This window comes from Amphiura filiformis, chromosome 18 (assembly GCF_039555335.1).
Source record: "Amphiura filiformis chromosome 18, Afil_fr2py, whole genome shotgun sequence".
NCBI lineage: Eukaryota > Metazoa > Echinodermata > Ophiuroidea > Amphilepidida > Amphiuridae > Amphiura > Amphiura filiformis.
Window position 1 is genome coordinate 65,777,681 of NC_092645.1, and position 18,541 is coordinate 65,796,221.

The window sequence follows — 18,541 nt, forward strand, 5'->3', positions numbered from 1 at the left end:
CATTCCTATTGATATTTTCAACTACGATTGCTTTGAGTTCTCAAAACGAAATTGAGAAGGTCTCATACCCAAGACCACCAGGGGGACGTCATCCAAGGTTGTCAAGCCATAAACCTTCAGAGCCATAACATCCGGCTGAGGACGCAGTTGGTACTGTGAAAGCGCTCCCGGTAAGCGATCAAATTTTAAGTAGTGTTGAATTCAAAAATTCTCTTAATTTGATTTAATATGAATATTCAATGTATGACTTATTTCATACATTTTTGTACAGATATTGATGAGTGTGCTGTAAGTCCTGATAACTGTGACGCAAATGCTGTTTGCACTAATACCGTTGGTTCTTTCACATGCGCATGTAATGCTGGTTACAATGGAGATGGAGTAACATGCGCAGGTTAGTCTATTTTGTGTCATATCACCATTCTATTTATTCGCAATAGTATTGTCACCTGTATGCGAGTCAAACTACTTTTAGGAAAGTGTGCATTCCTGTTGTTAATTTTTTTACTATGATTGCTTTAAGTTTTCAAAACAAATTCTGTTCAGTACCAATATTTGTGAAGTGATCAGTCCAACATAATACATTATGTTGGCAAGCAAAGCCATTTTAAATTTATTCAAGCGTTATTGAGTTTTAATTGTATCATGTTTCAGAGTACAATCATAAGGTTTCCTTTTCTTTTGATTACACCTTCATATCTGTGTTTTACATAATAATATATGACTTATTTCGTACATTTCTTGTACAGATATTGATGAGTGTGCTGTAAGTCCTGATAACTGTGACACAAATGCAGTTTGCACTAATACCGTTGGTTCCTTCACATGTGCATGTAATGATGGTTACAGTGGAGATGGAGTAACATGCACAGGTTAGTCTATTTTGTGTCATTCAACCATTCTATTTATTTCAAATAATTGTCACTTTCATACGAGTCAAACTACTTTTTGGAAATTGTGCATCACTGTCGTTAATTTTCAACTATGAATGCTTTAAGTTTTCAAACCAAATTAATTTCAGTACCAATATTTGTGAAGTGATCAGTCAAACATGATACATTCTATTGATAAGGCAAGCCATTTTTAAATGTATTAAAGCGTTATCGAGTTTTAATTTTATCATGTTGCAGAGTACAAGTAAATATCAGCTTTACTTTTCGTTTGATCACACCATCAAATTTTTGTTTTACCTAATAATTTATGACATATTTCATACATTATTGTATAGATATTGATGAGTGTGCTGTAAGTTCTGGTAACTGTGACGCAAATGCTTTTTGCACTAATACCGTTGGTTCCTTCACTTGTGCATGTAATGCCGGCTACAATGGAGATGGAGTACCATGCACAGGTTAGTCTATTTTGTGTCATTCAACCATTCTATTTATTTCAAATAATTGTCACCTTTATACGAGTCGAACTACTTTTTGGAAATTGTGCATCCCTGTCGTTAATTTTCAACTGTGATTGCTTTAAGTTTTCAAAAAAAACCCATTGATTTCAGTACCAATATTTGTGAAGTGATCAGTCAAACTTGATACATTATGTTGACAAGGAAAGACAATTTAAATGTATTCAAGCGTTATTGAGTATTACTTGTATCATGTTGCAGAGTACAAGTATCGGCATTACTTTTCGTTTGATAACACCTTCAAATCTGTGTTTTACCTAATAATACTTGACTTATTTCGTACATTTTTGAACAGATATTGATGAGTGTGCTTTAAGTACTGATAACTGTGACGCAAATGCTGTTTGCACTAATACCATTGGTTCCTTCACATGTACATGTAATGCCGGTTACAATGGAGATGGAGTAACATGCACAGGTTAGTCTATTTTGTGTCATTCAACCATTCTATTTATTTCAAATAATTGTCACCTTTATACGAGTCAAGCTACTTTTTGGAAATTGTGCATTCCTGACGTTAGTTTTCAACGATGATTGCTCTACGTTTTCGAAACAAATTCATTTCAGTACCAATATTTGTGAAGTGATCAGTCAAACATAATAAATTAAGTCGGCAAGCAAAGCTTCAAACGTTATTGAGTTTTAATTGTATCACGTTTCCAGAGTACACATTAAAATCTGCGTTTTACCTATTAATTTATAACATTTCATACATTTTATACAGATGTTGATGAATGTGCTTTAAGTACTGATAACTGTGACGCAAATGCTGCTTGTACTAATACTGATGGTTCCTTCACATGTACATGTAATGTCGGTTACAGTGGAGATGGAGTAACATGCACAGGTTAGTCTATTTTGTGTCATATTACTATTCAATTCATTTCAAATAATTGTCACTTAAACGAGTCTAACAACTTTTTTGGAAATAGGGCATTTTTATCGAAATATTTAACTATGGTTGTCCTAAATTTTCAAAATAAATTTATTTCAGTACCAATATTTGTGAAGTGTTCAATCAAACTTAATACATTATGTTGACAAGGAAAGCTAATTTAGATGTATTCAAGCGTTATTGAGTTTTGCAGAGTACAAGTATCAGGTTTACTTTTCTTTTGATTACACCTTGAAAGCTGTGTTTTACCTATTAATTAATGACTTATTTCATATATTTTTGTACAGATATTGATGAGTGTGCTATAAGTTCTGATAACTGTGACGCAAATGCTGGTTGCACCAATACCGTTGGTTCCTTCATATGTGAATGTAATGCCGGTTACAGTGGAGATGGAGTAACTTGCACAGGTTGGTTATATATGTTCATTTTATATATTTACTTCGAATAATTGTCACCTATACGCGAGTCAAACTACTTTTTTTTTTTGGAACATGCCTATCATGCCTATCGAAAATTCTACTGTGACTGCTCTAAGTTTTCAAAACAAATGATGTGATCATTCGAAAATGATACATTATGTTATCATACAAAGACAGTTTATTCAAGCGTTATTGAGATTTATAATATGTTTCAGAATATATGACATATTTTAACTTTTCTTTTGATCATATCTCAAAATCTGTGCTTCATAAATGTGACGACTTATTTAAAACAATTTTCTACAGATATTAATGAGTGTACTTCGAGTACTGATAACTGTGACGCAACTGCTACTTGCACCAATACCGTTGGTTCCTTCACATGTGCATGTATAACTGCCGGTTACAGTTGGAATGGAACAACATGCACAGGTTAGTCTAAAGTCTGCACAAAAAGCAACTCAGCTGTTATAAATACGCCTATAGATTCAGAACTAATAATTGTTTTCACAATATTTCAACATAACAAGAAGGATGATTTATTTACACGCATTTTGATACCACATTCGTCAAATGTCGTTCAATATTAACAACACAGTAGTGCTTTTACAAAAAATACCCGAATTTAAAAGTGGCAGTTTACAGCGATCAATGGTTATAATGCCAGCACTGTAAACACGTCAAGCGCTTACTTCAAATCAATGCAAATAACTGCAACTTTTAAATTGGGGGTATTTTTCTTTCAAAACACTGCTGTATTGTCAATATTGAACAAAATTGGAGAAATGGGGTATCAAAATGCGCGTAGATAAATCATCCTTCTTTTTATGTTGAAATATTGTGAAAACAATTATTAGTTCTGAATCTATAAGCGTATTTATAACAGCTGAGTTACTTTTTGTGCAGACTTCAGTTAGAGTTAAACTACTTTTTTTGGAAATGGATTTCCAAAAAGATTCTACTATGATTGCTCTAAGTTTTCAAAACATGATATTTGTGTCAAAACATGATATTTGTGAAATCGCAATGGTGCATTTTTATCGAAATTTTCTATTATAATTGCTTTATAGTTTACTTTCAAAGCAAATTCGTTCGAGTAGCAATAGTTGTAATGTGACCAATGATTAGACAATTTATACAATATTTTATTGAACTTTAATCGTGTCATATTTTAAGTAACGGTAACCATTGTAATGTTATTGTCCTAAACAGTTCTCTTTTACGCTTTGCTTTGCATACCGTCACTTGTGGTGGAATGGAAACTGTTGGGAGGGATACAATCAAGTTTGAAATAGGAAAGATTGGGAGGAATGTAAAATGCCGTTGGTTAATATAGGCTGTGATGCGTGGCAGGTTTAACAAGTTTGAAATAGAAAAGAAAGGGGATATACTCATAATGTAACATGTATGTCTATAGTGAACGTGAACAAGACGATTCAAAATTTATCAGAGTGCCCCTGATCAGAGTTTATCAGAGTGCCCCTGATAAATTTATCAGAGTGCCCCTGATAAAAAAATGAAAGAGAAAAGTGTCCCTAAGACAAAAAATGAAAGAAAATCGAGAAGGCAAAGGAAAAGAATAGGGACAAGGAGCCCGTTTTCCACCACTGAAAATTCATCCCGATCATGGGCCAAAATAGTATAAAATGCAAATATTATACTCATAATTTGACAATAATTGTTTGTAGTTGAGGTGATTTAAAAAAAAAAAAAGACATTGACATCTGAACAAGACGTTTCAAAAGTTACTTCTATTGTCAATATTTGAACCAACCTGACCTTCGGGGATGAAGGTTGGATAGATCATTTCCATTTCCATTTGGTCCATGCATCTGATATGACGAACCATCTTTCATGAAGGTGCCAAATCTTGGATCAAGTGTTTCTAGATGAAAATTGTCCAAATTTGCCAGTTTCGACGGGTTGGACTTGACTTAATATTGTCTTTCACTCCAGGTCCGTTAGAATATTCATCCAAGTTTATTCTTTTACAAAATGTTTCTATTTCAATATTCTTGTTTGCATCGATTATCTGGGAATAAAAAATGGTGACATACCTGTTGAGAATATGCAAGCATCATCAGATATCTCTAGCCTTTGTCTCAATATAGGATTAATTCTTGTAATTTGGTAGTATCAGTGGCAAACTTGTAGTTTGTCGCAGACGTACGGTTTCGGTTTTGTGTGTGTGCCTATTTTAGTTGCCCTGGGTGCCAAATTCCTTGCCCTATGTTCGGATAGAGCTAAGTGGAGTCATGTCCAAGTGCATGAGATCTATCATTCTGTAAGAATTATTGGAAACTAATGGTGTAATATCAAAACTGAATATTTCCTTTTCAAATTTAAATTCATTCAAAATGTGTAATAATTTGAATATAATGGCAATATTTGTACGATAGGGAAATATTGTTGGAATTGAGTCAATTGACATTTTGGTTTCATTGTTGAATTTGGTTAATGTTATGACAGATGCTGTTTGTTTTTGTTCTAGGCTTTCATCTGATAGCCTCCTTGCCTCGGCAGATTCCATCAATTATATCAGTTGGTCCCCGGGTTGGACCTTTTACTTAATTGTATTTCACTCAAGGTCTATAAGAATATTCACCCAAGTTAGTTTATTCTTGTACAAAATGTTCCTATTTCAATATTACAGTTTGCATGGATTACCTGGGAATGACAAATAACACCATACCTGATGAGAATATTATAGCATCATCAGAGTACCATTCTACCAACGCAGCCTCAAAGGGAAGGCTGCATGGTCCCAGTTGTTGGGCAGCGGCTTTTGATCAGACAGGACCAATTTGGATACAAGCTGATATAGGTAACCACACTGCACAATGTAGAATTGTTGGCATTTTATAACCAAATTTATTTTAAGCATCATATTCATAGACTACCTATAAATAAATGGAAAAAAAATGAATATCCAAAATAAGAACATGTAAAAAAAAATGTTTCAAATCATCAGGCCTACTAATCATGAAACAACAACTGTCTCAAACGTGAAACGATAATTTTAGGAATATAGAGGGCGCGCTAGGGCCCTTTGCACCCTAAGTACATGTACTTAACCAAACTAACCTTGCTCAAAACGCATGATGCTACCCGAGTTCCCCCAAATAAGTTACAAAAATGTTCAAAAGGCACATCACTTGTTATAAGGATTAAGAAACATAAAGTTAAACCTATATAGCTGCGATGTGCTATTCTTGAGAGTTACAAGCAAAAAATAATAGGAAACCATAGACCAATAGCTTATAAAATTTCTTTTATTGTTAGGATACCAGACCTATGTATCAGGTGTTATAACGCAGGGTGGTGATCATTACTGGGTGACGTCATTCAAAGTGTCAACATTCGTGACTACTAGTGCCAACGAGATGTTTGTTGAAAATCAAAATGGAATCGCGATTGTAAGTAAACATTGTCTATATGCTTATATACATGCAGAACATCCAATCGTTGTGAAGTAAAGACTGCACAAAAAGTAACGCAGCTGTTATAAATACGCCTATAGCGTAAGAACTAATAATTGTGTTAACAATATTTCAACATAGCAAGAAGGGTGGTTTATTTACACTCATTTTGATATCCAATTTGTCCAATTTTGTTCAATATTAACAACACAGCAGTGTTTTTAAAGAAACATACCCGAATTTAATAGTTGCAGCTATTTGCAGCTATTTGTAGTGACAGCGAGAAGATAATGGAGGGTTTAGGTGCCACAATGCTAATTACCATTGATCGCTGTAAACTGCAACTTTTAAATTCGGGTATTTTTCTTTTAAAACACTACTGTGTTGTTAATATTGAACAACATTTGACAAATGGGGTATCAAAATGCGCGTAAATAAATCCTCATTCTCTCTATGTAGAAATAGTGTGGAAACAATAATAGTTCTGACCCTATAGGCGTATTTATAACAGCTGCGTTACTTTTTGTGCAGACTTCATTTTTGTTACTGACTTATAACATTCTCTCTCCTACAGATATTTCCTGGCAACGTTGACTCTACCGCCGAGGTGACCACGATATTTTCTGAACCAGTATATGCCAGTATTGTACGCATTAACTGTCTAACCAAACATAGAAGCTATTACATACTGAGATTCGAAATATTAGGTTGCAAAAAAGGCTAGATATGTGACTCAACGCGACAGAATGAGGCGGATTTCTACAAATGTAAATAAAAATGCGGTAGATGACAACATATTCGTGGTGGGTGTGAGATCATGTATCTGTTTTGGCTAGAACACAAATCTGGGTATCTCCTCTTTCATTTTCTTTTTTGTAAAAAAAAAAAAATGGCGGATGCCTTAGTTAAATTTGTGAAGTGTATCGATTCCAAACATATTACAGTTGAACAATAAAAAAATTAATGCATTATTTGAACGCTATCTGTTGACAAATTAACTCTTTTACATGTTTACTACTACATTTGAGATATAAGCATTTACAGTTTTTAAAATACTGTAACAAAAAATAGAGAAAGGTATTAAAAAAGAATTTGGTATGGACCCTGGACATATCTTTAGCAATATTTTGGCACATGAAGTTTGTTCTTGATGATTATTTATTATTGATAATATTATTGATTTTTCATTTTGCATTTCGAATCAATAATGATAACAAATTAAATTTTGACAAACAGTTTGGCATTATATTTTCTGACCCCTCAATTTCGCCAAATACTCTACAAAAAGCCATGAAACCACCCACAAAATGATACTCGAGTACACGTAAATCACTGTTTTGTTAGAACACACCAACACTAACAAAATGAAACGCTCAAATAGATTTTGTTCAGTAACGTTTGTCCACAACCCCACGTGCTTAACAAATCATCGTACTATTATCACTATTTACTTGAAAAGGGCAAAGTTCAATCTATTAATGCTAATCCAATGTTTTCACCAGAAATCTTGATAGAAATTAACAGTCTAAGACAAATGCAAGATAGATAGCTATAGATGTTTAGAAGTCGTACATGTATTGCAGTATACTAAGTCTTGTAAATATGTATAATGATATGGTTTTTATAAACAAGTTCACAAGAAACAATGTGCAGAGGGAAAAAGACACGCACAGCGGATTTCCTTGTCACATATAACACTCACATCTGCATGGAATTTGTTTCTGAAAACCATAAATGAAAAAGAATATAAAATAAAACAAAATATGGTAAAACCTTCTACGTATGTTTATTTTCTTTTTTATTTAGTGTTACAGATAGTTTGTATGAGTATTTTTCTTTTCTTTTTTAAATTGAAATGCTAATTAGAAGATTCATGATTTGCCCATTATTTGCAGTCCTGACCCCTATACCTGTTTTGGTTGCAGTAACCCCATATATTTTCATATTGGTGTATACCCATTTCTCAAGCTCTGTAATGAACCAGAGAATATGAGAAGAAATCGTCATCTCTGAACGAACAACTAATAACTTTTCTTGCATGATGTCACATGGTATAAAATAATTATCGCGGTCTTAGTACCTGTATTACTGCTGTATGTGATACAGCAGTGATTTTAGTATATACTTACAGTCTGTCTAGTCTGAAGTACAAAGTACCGACGCGGACGCAAACATTGTGCCGACTTTGAAGGCACGCATACCTGCAGCAGAGACGCAGCACTGCGGACTGTTTACGCGCTGTGTACGCGCGCGTTATCACTTTGTACTTCAGAGTGGACAAACTGTAGGTATAATTTTTGTGACAAGGGTTAGTTCTATAATATATATATACGTACTAAAAATAGAATGAGAAGATCAAGGTTTTCATTTTTCAGTTCTTGTTTTAAGCTTTTGATTTGATAGCTTGATCTCAGGGTGGAAATCACTAATTAATATTATCTTATGATGCATTGTGGCTTTAATGCATGGGAGATGATATCTCGTGAAATCCATTCCTCATCAATGCACGCGTCACTTAATATTATGATATGGGTAACAAATTAGTAGCGTAACCAGCGGTGGGGAAGGAGGGGCAGAGTGCCCCTGACAAAAAATTGAAAGATAAAAGTGCCCCTCTGACAAAAAAAATTAAAGAGAAAATCGGGAAGGCTATGGAAATGAAAAGGGACAAGGAGGTTTCCCATTAAATTTCACCCCTATTTCACCCCAACACCAGATTTGTGCGCGCTACGCGAGCACATTATCTAAATATGTGATCATACACTACGAATCAGCCGTAAAGTCGGCCCCGGTCAATTTTGTTTTATTTCATGTTTAGAAAATATATATCATAAGCTTTAAAATGGTATATCTTTTGACTTCAAACGATATCCAGAAGCGGGGGTATGGTTTCTTGAACTCTGCTTATTTAATAAAATTGTACCTTTTTTCGATTCTACATGTGTCTCTTTTTCCAAATTGCTGGTAATAAATATCAAACAGTCATATATAATTGGCGGTCATGTCAAATCATCCCCAGGTCAACGAGGTTCGGGAATGTTCGGGTACATGTACATTTGTTTGAGATCCCAATTTGCCGACCTTTTTTGTCTAGATTTTGTATAATGCGAGCGCCTCAACATAGTAAAATTGCCCACTCTGTAGACTTGACAAATACACCCCGCCCATTTTACCCTTCACAGACTCAGAAATATTGTACATCTTCTTACTGATTTGATTGTGCAGTAACTCTACTTGAAAAATGGCATTATCATTGTCATCATCTTGTTCTTCAACTCCTCCTCCTGTATCAGTTCTACCTCGGCTTTATCATAATATAAAACAATAAAAAATGCAAAATATACAACTATCCATGTCTGGGTATCGATCATATAGTGCAGTATTAAGTTCTTGGATCATTTTCAGATCTGAAAGTTCAATATCTTCGTCCAATTCGCTATCTTTCTCATCTATTATGTTTATTAGTTTGTATGCCGACGACCTCTTTCATTTCTTCTCTCAAATACATGATAGTCTTCCCAATTGTAACGCATTAGTTTGCATGCCGACGCCCTCTTTCATTTCTTCTATCAAATACATGATAGTCTTCCCAATTGTAACGCATTAGTTTGTATGCCCACGCCCTCTTTCATTTCTTTTATCAAATACATGACAGTCTTCCCAATTGTAACGCATTAGTTTGTATGCCCACGCCCTCTTTCATTTCTTCTATCAAATACATGATAGTCTTCCCAATTGTAACGCATTAGTTTGTATGCCTACGCCCTCTTTCATTTCTTCTATCAAATACATGACAGTCTTCCCAATTGTAACGCATTAGTTTGTATGCCGACGCCCTCTTTCATTCCTTCTATCAAATACATGACAGTCTTCCCAATTGTAACGCATTAGTTTACATGCCGACGCCCTCTTTCATTTCTTCTATCAAATACATGACAGTCTTCCCAATTGTAACGCATTAGTTTGCATGCCGACGCCCTCTTTCATTTCTTTTATCAAATACATGACAGTCTTCCCAATTGTAACGCATTAGTTTGCATGCCGACGCCCTCTTTCATTTCTTCTATCAAATACATGACAGTCTTCCCAATGGTAACGCATTAGTTTGCATGCCGACGCCCTCTTTCATTTCTTTTATCAAATACATGACAGTCTTCCCAATTGTAACGCATTAGTTTGTATGCCGACGCCCTCTTTCATTCCTTCTATCAAATACATGACAGTCTTCCCAATTGTAACGCATTAGTTTACATGCCGACGCCCTCTTTCATTTCTTCTATCAAATACATGACAGTCTTCCCAATTGTAACGCATTAGTTTACATGCCGACGCCCTCTTTCATTTCTTCTATCAAATACATGACAGTCTTCCCAATTGTAACGCATTAGTTTGCATGCCGACGCCCTCTTTCATTTCTTTTATCAAATACATGACAGTCTTCCCAATTGTAACGCATTAGTTTGTATGCCGACGCCCTCTTTCATTTCTTCTATCAAATACATGACAGTCTTCCCAATTGTAACGCATTAGTTTGCATGCCGACGCCCTCTTGTCATTTCTTCTATCAAATACATGCCAGTCTTCCCAATTGTAACGCATTAGTTTGTATGCCGACGCCCTCTTTCATTCCTTCTATCAAATACATGACAGTCTTCCCAATTGTAACGCATTAGTTTACATGCCGACGCCCTCTTTCATTTCTTTTATCAAATACATGACAGTCTTCCCAATTGTAACGCATTAGTTTGTATGCCGACGCCCTCTTTCATTTCTTTTATCAAATACATGACAGTCTTCCCAATGGTAACGCATTAGTTTACATGCCGACGCCCTCTTTCATTTCTTCTATCAAATACATGACAGTCTTCCCAATTGTAACGCATTAGTTTGTATGCCGACGCCCTCTTTCATTCCTTTTATCAAATACATGACAGTCCTCCCAATTGTAACGCATTAGTTTACATGCCGACGCCCTCTTTCATTTCTTCTATCAAATACATGACAGTCTTCCCAATTGTAACGCATTAGTTGTTATGCCGACGCCCTCTTTCATTCCTTCTATCAAATACATGACAGTCTTCCCAATTGTAACGCATTAGTTTGCATGCCGACGCCCTCTTTCATTTCTTCTATCAAATACATGACAGTCTTCCCAATTGTAACGCATTAGTTTGTATGCCGACGCCCTCTTTCATTTCTTCTATCAAATACATGACAGTCTTCCCAATTGTAACGCATTAGTTTGCATGCCGACGCCCTCTTTCATTTCTTCTATCAAATACATGACAGTCTTCCCAATTGTAACGCATTAGTTGTTATGCCGACGCCCTCTTTCATTCCTTCTATCAAATACATGACAGTCTTCCCAATTGTAACGCATTAGTTTGCATGCCGACGCCCTCTTTCATTTCTTCTATCAAATACATGACAGTCTTCCCAATGGTAACGCATTAGTTTGCATGCCGACGCCCTCTTTCATTTCTTCTATCAAATACATGACAGTCTTCCCAATTGTAACGCATTAGTTTGTATGCCGACGCCCTCTTTCATTTCTTCTATCAAATACATGACAGTCTTCCCAATTGTAACGCATTAGTTTGCATGCCGACGCCCTCTTTCATTTCTTCAATCAAATACATGACAGTCTTCCCAATTGTAACGCATTAGTTTGTATGCCGACGCCCTCTTTCATTCCTTCTATCAAATACATGACAGTCTTCCCTTGTAACGCATTAGTTTACATGCCGACGCCCTCTTTCATTTCTTCTATCAAATACATGACAGTCTTCCCAATTGTAACGCATTAGTTTGCATGCCGACGCCCTCTTTCATTTCTACTATCAAATACATGACAGTCTTCCCAATTGTAACGCATTAGTTTGCATGCCGACGCCCTCTTTCATTTCTTTTATCAAATACATGACAGTCTTCCCAATTGTAACGCATTAGTTTGTATGCCGACGCCCTCTTTCATTCCTTCTATCAAATACATGACAGTCTTCCCAATGGTAACGCATTAGTTTACATGCCGACGCCCTCTTTCATTCCTTTTATCAAATACATGACAGTCTTCCCAATGGTAACGCATTAGTTTGCATGCCGACGCCCTCTTTCATTTCTTTTATCAAATACATGACAGTCTTCCCAATGGTAACGCATTAGTTTGCATGCCGACGCCCTCTTTCATTTCTTCTATCAAATAGATGACAGTCTTCCCAATGGTAACGCATTGGTTTGCATGCCGACGCCCTCTTTCATTTCTTCTATCAAATAGATGACAGTCTTCCCAATTGTAACGCATTAGTTTGCATGCCGACGCCCTCTTTCATTTCTTCTATCAAATACATGACAGTCTTCCCAATTGTAACGCATTAGTTTGCATGCCGACGCCCTCTTTCATTTCTTCTATCAAATACATGACAGTCTTCCCAATTGTAACGCATTAGTTTGCATGCCGACGCCCTCTTTCATTCCTTCTATCAAATACATGACAGTCTTCCCAATTGTAACGGATTAGTTTGTATGCCGACGCCCTCTTTCATTTCTTTTATCAAATACATGACAGTCTTCCCAATGGTAACGCATTAGTTTGCATGCCGACGCCCTCTTTCATTCCTTCTATCAAATACATGACAGTCTTCCCAATTGTAACGGGTTAGTTTGTATGCCGACGCCCTCTTTCATTTCTTTTATCAAATACATGACAGTCTTCCCAATGGTAACGCATTAGTTTACATGCCGACGCCCTCTTTCATTTCTTTTATCAAATACATGACAGTCTTCCCAATGGTAACGCATTAGTTTGCATGCCGACGCCCTCTTTCATTTCTTCTATCAAATACATGACAGTCTTCCCAATTGTAACGCATTAGTTTGCATGCCGACGCCCTCTTTCATTTCTTTTATCAAATACATGACAGTCTTCCCAATTGTAACGCATTAGTTTACATGCCGACGCCCTCTTTCATTCCTTCTATCAAATACATGACAGTCTTCCCAATTGTAACGCATTAGTTTACATGCCGACGCCCTCTTTCATTTCTTTTATCAAATACATGACAGTCTTCCCAATTGTAACGCATTAGTTTGCATGCCGACGCCCTCTTTCATTCCTTCTATCAAATACATGACAGTCTTCCCAATTGTAACGCATTAGTTTGTATGCCGACGCCCTCTTTCATTTCTTCTATCAAATACATGACAGTCTTCCCAATGGTAACGCATTAGTTTACATGCCGACGCCCTCTTTCATTTCTTTTATCAAATACATGACAGTCTTCCCAATTGTAACGCATTAGTTTGTATGCCGACGCCCTCTTTCATTTCTTCTATCAAATACATGACAGTCTTCCCAATTGTAACGCATTAGTTTACATGCCGACGCCCTCTTTCATTTCTTCTATCAAATACATGACAGTCTTCCCAATTGTAACGCATTAGTTTACATGCCGACGCCCTCTTTCATTCCTTCTATCAAATACATGACAGTCTTCCCAATGGTAACGCATTAGTTTACATGCCGACGCCCTCTTTCATTCCTTCTATCAAATACATGACAGTCTTCCCAATTGTAACGCATTAGTTTGTATGCCGACGCCCTCTTTCATTCCTTCTATCAAATACATGACAGTCTTCCCAATGGTAACGCATTAGTTTACATGCCGACGCCCTCTTTCATTTCTTCTATCAAATACATGACAGTCTTCCCAATTGTAACGCATTAGTTTGCATGCCGACGCCCTCTTTCATTTCTTTTATCAAATACATGACAGTCTTCCCAATGGCAACGCATTAGTTTCCATGCCGACGCCCTCTTTCATTCCTTCTCTCAAATACATGATAGTCTTCCCAATTGTAACGCATTAGTTTGCATGCCGACGCCCTCTTTCATTTCTTCTATCAAATACATGACAGTCTTCCCAATTGTTACGCATTAGTTTGTATGCCTACGCCCTCTTTCATTTCTTTTATCAAATACATGACAGTCTTCCCAATTGTAACGCATTAGTTTGCATGCCCAAGCCCTCTTTCATTTCTTCTATCAAATACATGACAGTCTTCCCAATTGTAACGCATTAGTTTACATGCCGACGCCCTCTTTCATTTCTTCTATCAAATACATGACAGTCTTCCCAATTGTAACGGATTAGTTTGTATGCCGACGCCCTCTTTCATTTCTTTTATCAAATACATGACAGTCTTCCCAATGGTAACGCATTAGTTTACATGCCGACGCCCTCTTTCATTTCTTCTATCAAATACATGACAGTCTTCCCAATGGTAACGCATTAGTTTGCATGCCGACGCCCTCTTTCATTTCTTTTATCAAATACATGACAGTCTTCCCAATTGTAACGCATTAGTTTGCATGCCGACGCCCTCTTTCATTTCTTCTATCAAATACATTACAGTCTTCCCAATTGTAACGCATTAGTTTACATGCCGACGCCCTCTTTCATTCCTTCTATCAAATACATGACAGTCTTCCCAATTGTAACGCATTAGTTTGCATGCCGACGCCCTCTTTCATTTCTTTTATCAAATACATGACAGTCTTCCCAATGGTAACGCATTAGTTTGTATGCCGACGCCCTCTTTCATTTCTTTTATCAAATACATGACAGTCTTCCCAATGGTAACGCATTAGTTTGCATGCCGACGCCCTCTTTCATTTCTTTTATCAAATACATGACAGTCTTCCCAATTGTAACGCATTAGTTTGTATGCCGACGCCCTCTTTCATTTCTTTTATCAAATACATGACAGTCTTCCCTTGTAACGCATTAGTTTGTATGCCGACGCCCTCTTTCATTCCTTCTATCAAATACATGACAGTCTTCCCAATTGTAACGCATTAGTTTACATGCCGACGCCCTCTTTCATTTCTTCTATCAAATACATGACAGTCTTCCCAATTGTAACGCATTAGTTGTTATGCCGACGCCCTCTTTCATTCCTTCTATCAAATACATGACAGTCTTCCCAATTGTAACGCATTAGTTTGCATGCCGACGCCCTCTTTCATTTCTTCTATCAAATACATGACAGTCTTCCCAATTGTAACGCATTAGTTTGTATGCCGACGCCCTCTTTCATTTCTTCTATCAAATACATGACAGTCTTCCCAATTGTAACGCATTAGTTTGCATGCCGACGCCCTCTTTCATTTCTTCTATCAAATACATGACAGTCTTCCCAATTGTAACGCATTAGTTGTTATGCCGACGCCCTCTTTCATTCCTTCTATCAAATACATGACAGTCTTCCCAATTGTAACGCATTAGTTTGCATGCCGACGCCCTCTTTCATTTCTTCTATCAAATACATGACAGTCTTCCCAATGGTAACGCATTAGTTTGCATGCCGACGCCCTCTTTCATTTCTTCTATCAAATACATGACAGTCTTCCCAATTGTAACGCATTAGTTTGTATGCCGACGCCCTCTTTCATTTCTTCTATCAAATACATGACAGTCTTCCCAATTGTAACGCATTAGTTTGCATGCCGACGCCCTCTTTCATTTCTTCAATCAAATACATGACAGTCTTCCCAATTGTAACGCATTAGTTTGTATGCCGACGCCCTCTTTCATTCCTTCTATCAAATACATGACAGTCTTCCCTTGTAACGCATTAGTTTACATGCCGACGCCCTCTTTCATTTCTTCTATCAAATACATGACAGTCTTCCCAATTGTAACGCATTAGTTTGCATGCCGACGCCCTCTTTCATTTCTACTATCAAATACATGACAGTCTTCCCAATTGTAACGCATTAGTTTGCATGCCGACGCCCTCTTTCATTTCTTTTATCAAATACATGACAGTCTTCCCAATTGTAACGCATTAGTTTGTATGCCGACGCCCTCTTTCATTCCTTCTATCAAATACATGACAGTCTTCCCAATGGTAACGCATTAGTTTACATGCCGACGCCCTCTTTCATTCCTTTTATCAAATACATGACAGTCTTCCCAATGGTAACGCATTAGTTTGCATGCCGACGCCCTCTTTCATTTCTTTTATCAAATACATGACAGTTTTCCCAATGGTAACGCATTAGTTTGCATGCCGACGCCCTCTTTCATTTCTTCTATCAAATAGATGACAGTCTTCCCAATGGTAACGCATTAGTTTTCATGCCGACGCCCTCTTTCATTTCTTCTATCAAATAGATGACAGTCTTCCCAATTGTAACGCATTAGTTTGCATGCCGACGCCCTCTTTCATTTCTTCTATCAAATACATGACAGTCTTCCCAATTGTAACGCATTAGTTTGCATGCCGACGCCCTCTTTCATTTCTTCTATCAAATACATGACAGTCTTCCCAATTGTAACGCATTAGTTTGCATGCCGACGCCCTCTTTCATTCCTTCTATCAAATACATGACAGTCTTCCCAATTGTAACGGATTAGTTTGTATGCCGACGCCCTCTTTCATTTCTTTTATCAAATACATGACAGTCTTCCCAATGGTAACGCATTAGTTTGCATGCCGACGCCCTCTTTCATTCCTTCTATCAAATACATGACAGTCTTCCCAATTGTAACGGATTAGTTTGTATGCCGACGCCCTCTTTCATTTCTTTTATCAAATACATGACAGTCTTCCCAATGGTAACGCATTAGTTTACATGCCGACGCCCTCTTTCATTTCTTTTATCAAATACATGACAGTCTTCCCAATGGTAACGCATTAGTTTGCATGCCGACGCCCTCTTTCATTTCTTCTATCAAATACATGACAGTCTTCCCAATTGTAACGCATTAGTTTGCATGCCGACGCCCTCTTTCATTTCTTTTATCAAATACATGACAGTCTTCCCAATTGTAACGCATTAGTTTACATGCCGACGCCCTCTTTCATTCCTTCTATCAAATACATGACAGTCTTCCCAATTGTAACGCATTAGTTTACATGCCGACGCCCTCTTTCATTTCTTTTATCAAATACATGACAGTCTTCCCAATTGTAACGCATTAGTTTGCATGCCGACGCCCTCTTTCATTCCTTCTATCAAATACATGACAGTCTTCCCAATTGTAACGCATTAGTTTGTATGCCGACGCCCTCTTTCATTTCTTCTATCAAATACATGACAGTCTTCCCAATGGTAACGCATTAGTTTACATGCCGACGCCCTCTTTCATTTCTTTTATCAAATACATGACAGTCTTCCCAATTGTAACGCATTAGTTTGTATGCCGACGCCCTCTTTCATTTCTTCTATCTAATACATGACAGTCTTCCCAATTGTAACGCATTAGTTTACATGCCGACGCCCTCTTTCATTTCTTCTATCAAATACATGACAGTCTTCCCAATTGTAACGCATTAGTTTACATGCCGACGCCCTCTTTCATTCCTTCTATCAAATACATGACAGTCTTCCCAATGGTAACGCATTAGTTTACATGCCGACGCCCTCTTTCATTCCTTCTATCAAATACATGACAGTCTTCCCAATTGTAACGCATTAGTTTGTATGCCGACGCCCTCTTTCATTCCTTCTATCAAATACATGACAGTCTTCCCAATGGTAACGCATTAGTTTACATGCCGACGCCCTCTTTCATTTCTTCTATCAAATACATGACAGTCTTCCCAATTGTAACGCATTAGTTTGCATGCCGACGCCCTCTTTCATTTCTTTTATCAAATACATGACAGTCTTCCCAATGGTAACGCATTAGTTTCCATGCCGACGCCCTCTTTCATTCCTTCTCTCAAATACATGATAGTCTTCCCAATTGTAACGCATTAGTTTGCATGCCGACGCCCTCTTTCATTTCTTCTATCAAATACATGACAGTCTTCCCAATTGTTACGCATTAGTTTGTATGCCTACGCCCTCTTTCATTTCTTTTATCAAATACATGACAGTCTTCCCAATTGTAACGCATTAGTTTGCATGCCCAAGCCCTCTTTCATTTCTTCTATCAAATACATGACAGTCTTCCCAATTGTAACGCATTAGTTTACATGCCGACGCCCTCTTTCATTTCTTCTATCAAATACATGACAGTCTTCCCAATTGTAACGGATTAGTTTGTATGCCGACGCCCTCTTTCATTTCTTTTATCAAATACATGACAGTCTTCCCAATGGTAACGCATTAGTTTACATGCCGACGCCCTCTTTCATTTCTTCTATCAAATACATGACAGTCTTCCCAATGGTAACGCATTAGTTTGCATGCCGACGCCCTCTTTCATTTCTTTTATCAAATACATGACAGTCTTCCCAATTGTAACGCATTAGTTTGCATGCCGACGCCCTCTTTCATTTCTTCTATCAAATACATTACAGTCTTCCCAATTGTAACGCATTAGTTTACATGCCGACGCCCTCTTTCATTCCTTCTATCAAATACATGACAGTCTTCCCAATT

At 37.1% G+C, this 18,541-nt stretch overlaps 2 protein-coding genes across 2 annotated transcripts in view; both read left to right on the forward strand.

The window, feature by feature from the left end:
- LOC140139326 (uncharacterized) overlaps positions 1 to 18,541 on the forward strand; it is a 244,697-nt gene that overhangs the window by 4,111 nt on the left and 222,045 nt on the right. Inside the window, exons 8-9 of the mRNA XM_072161107.1 lie at positions 272 to 394; positions 1,229 to 1,351. Coding sequence (XP_072017208.1) covers positions 272 to 394; positions 1,229 to 1,351 — 246 coding nt within the window. The remainder of the gene's footprint in view (positions 1 to 271; positions 395 to 1,228; positions 1,352 to 18,541) is intronic.
- Positions 1,604 to 6,871, forward strand: LOC140139650 (lactadherin-like). Its single transcript, XM_072161354.1, has 6 exons — positions 1,604 to 1,619; positions 2,594 to 2,716; positions 3,035 to 3,160; positions 5,382 to 5,552; positions 6,011 to 6,144; positions 6,722 to 6,871. Exons 1-6 carry the CDS (start codon positions 1,604 to 1,606, stop codon positions 6,869 to 6,871), a joined length of 720 nt encoding a protein of 239 aa, XP_072017455.1.

Excerpts from the sequence above, each read along its gene's own strand:
- LOC140139650 (XM_072161354.1), top strand. Across the intron at positions 2,717-3,034 it reads AGATGGAGTAACTTGCACAG|ATATTAATGAGTGTACTTCG; the intron begins GTTGGTTATATA and ends AATTTTCTACAG. Across the intron at positions 5,553-6,010 it reads TTGGATACAAGCTGATATAG|GATACCAGACCTATGTATCA; the intron begins GTAACCACACTG and ends TTTTATTGTTAG.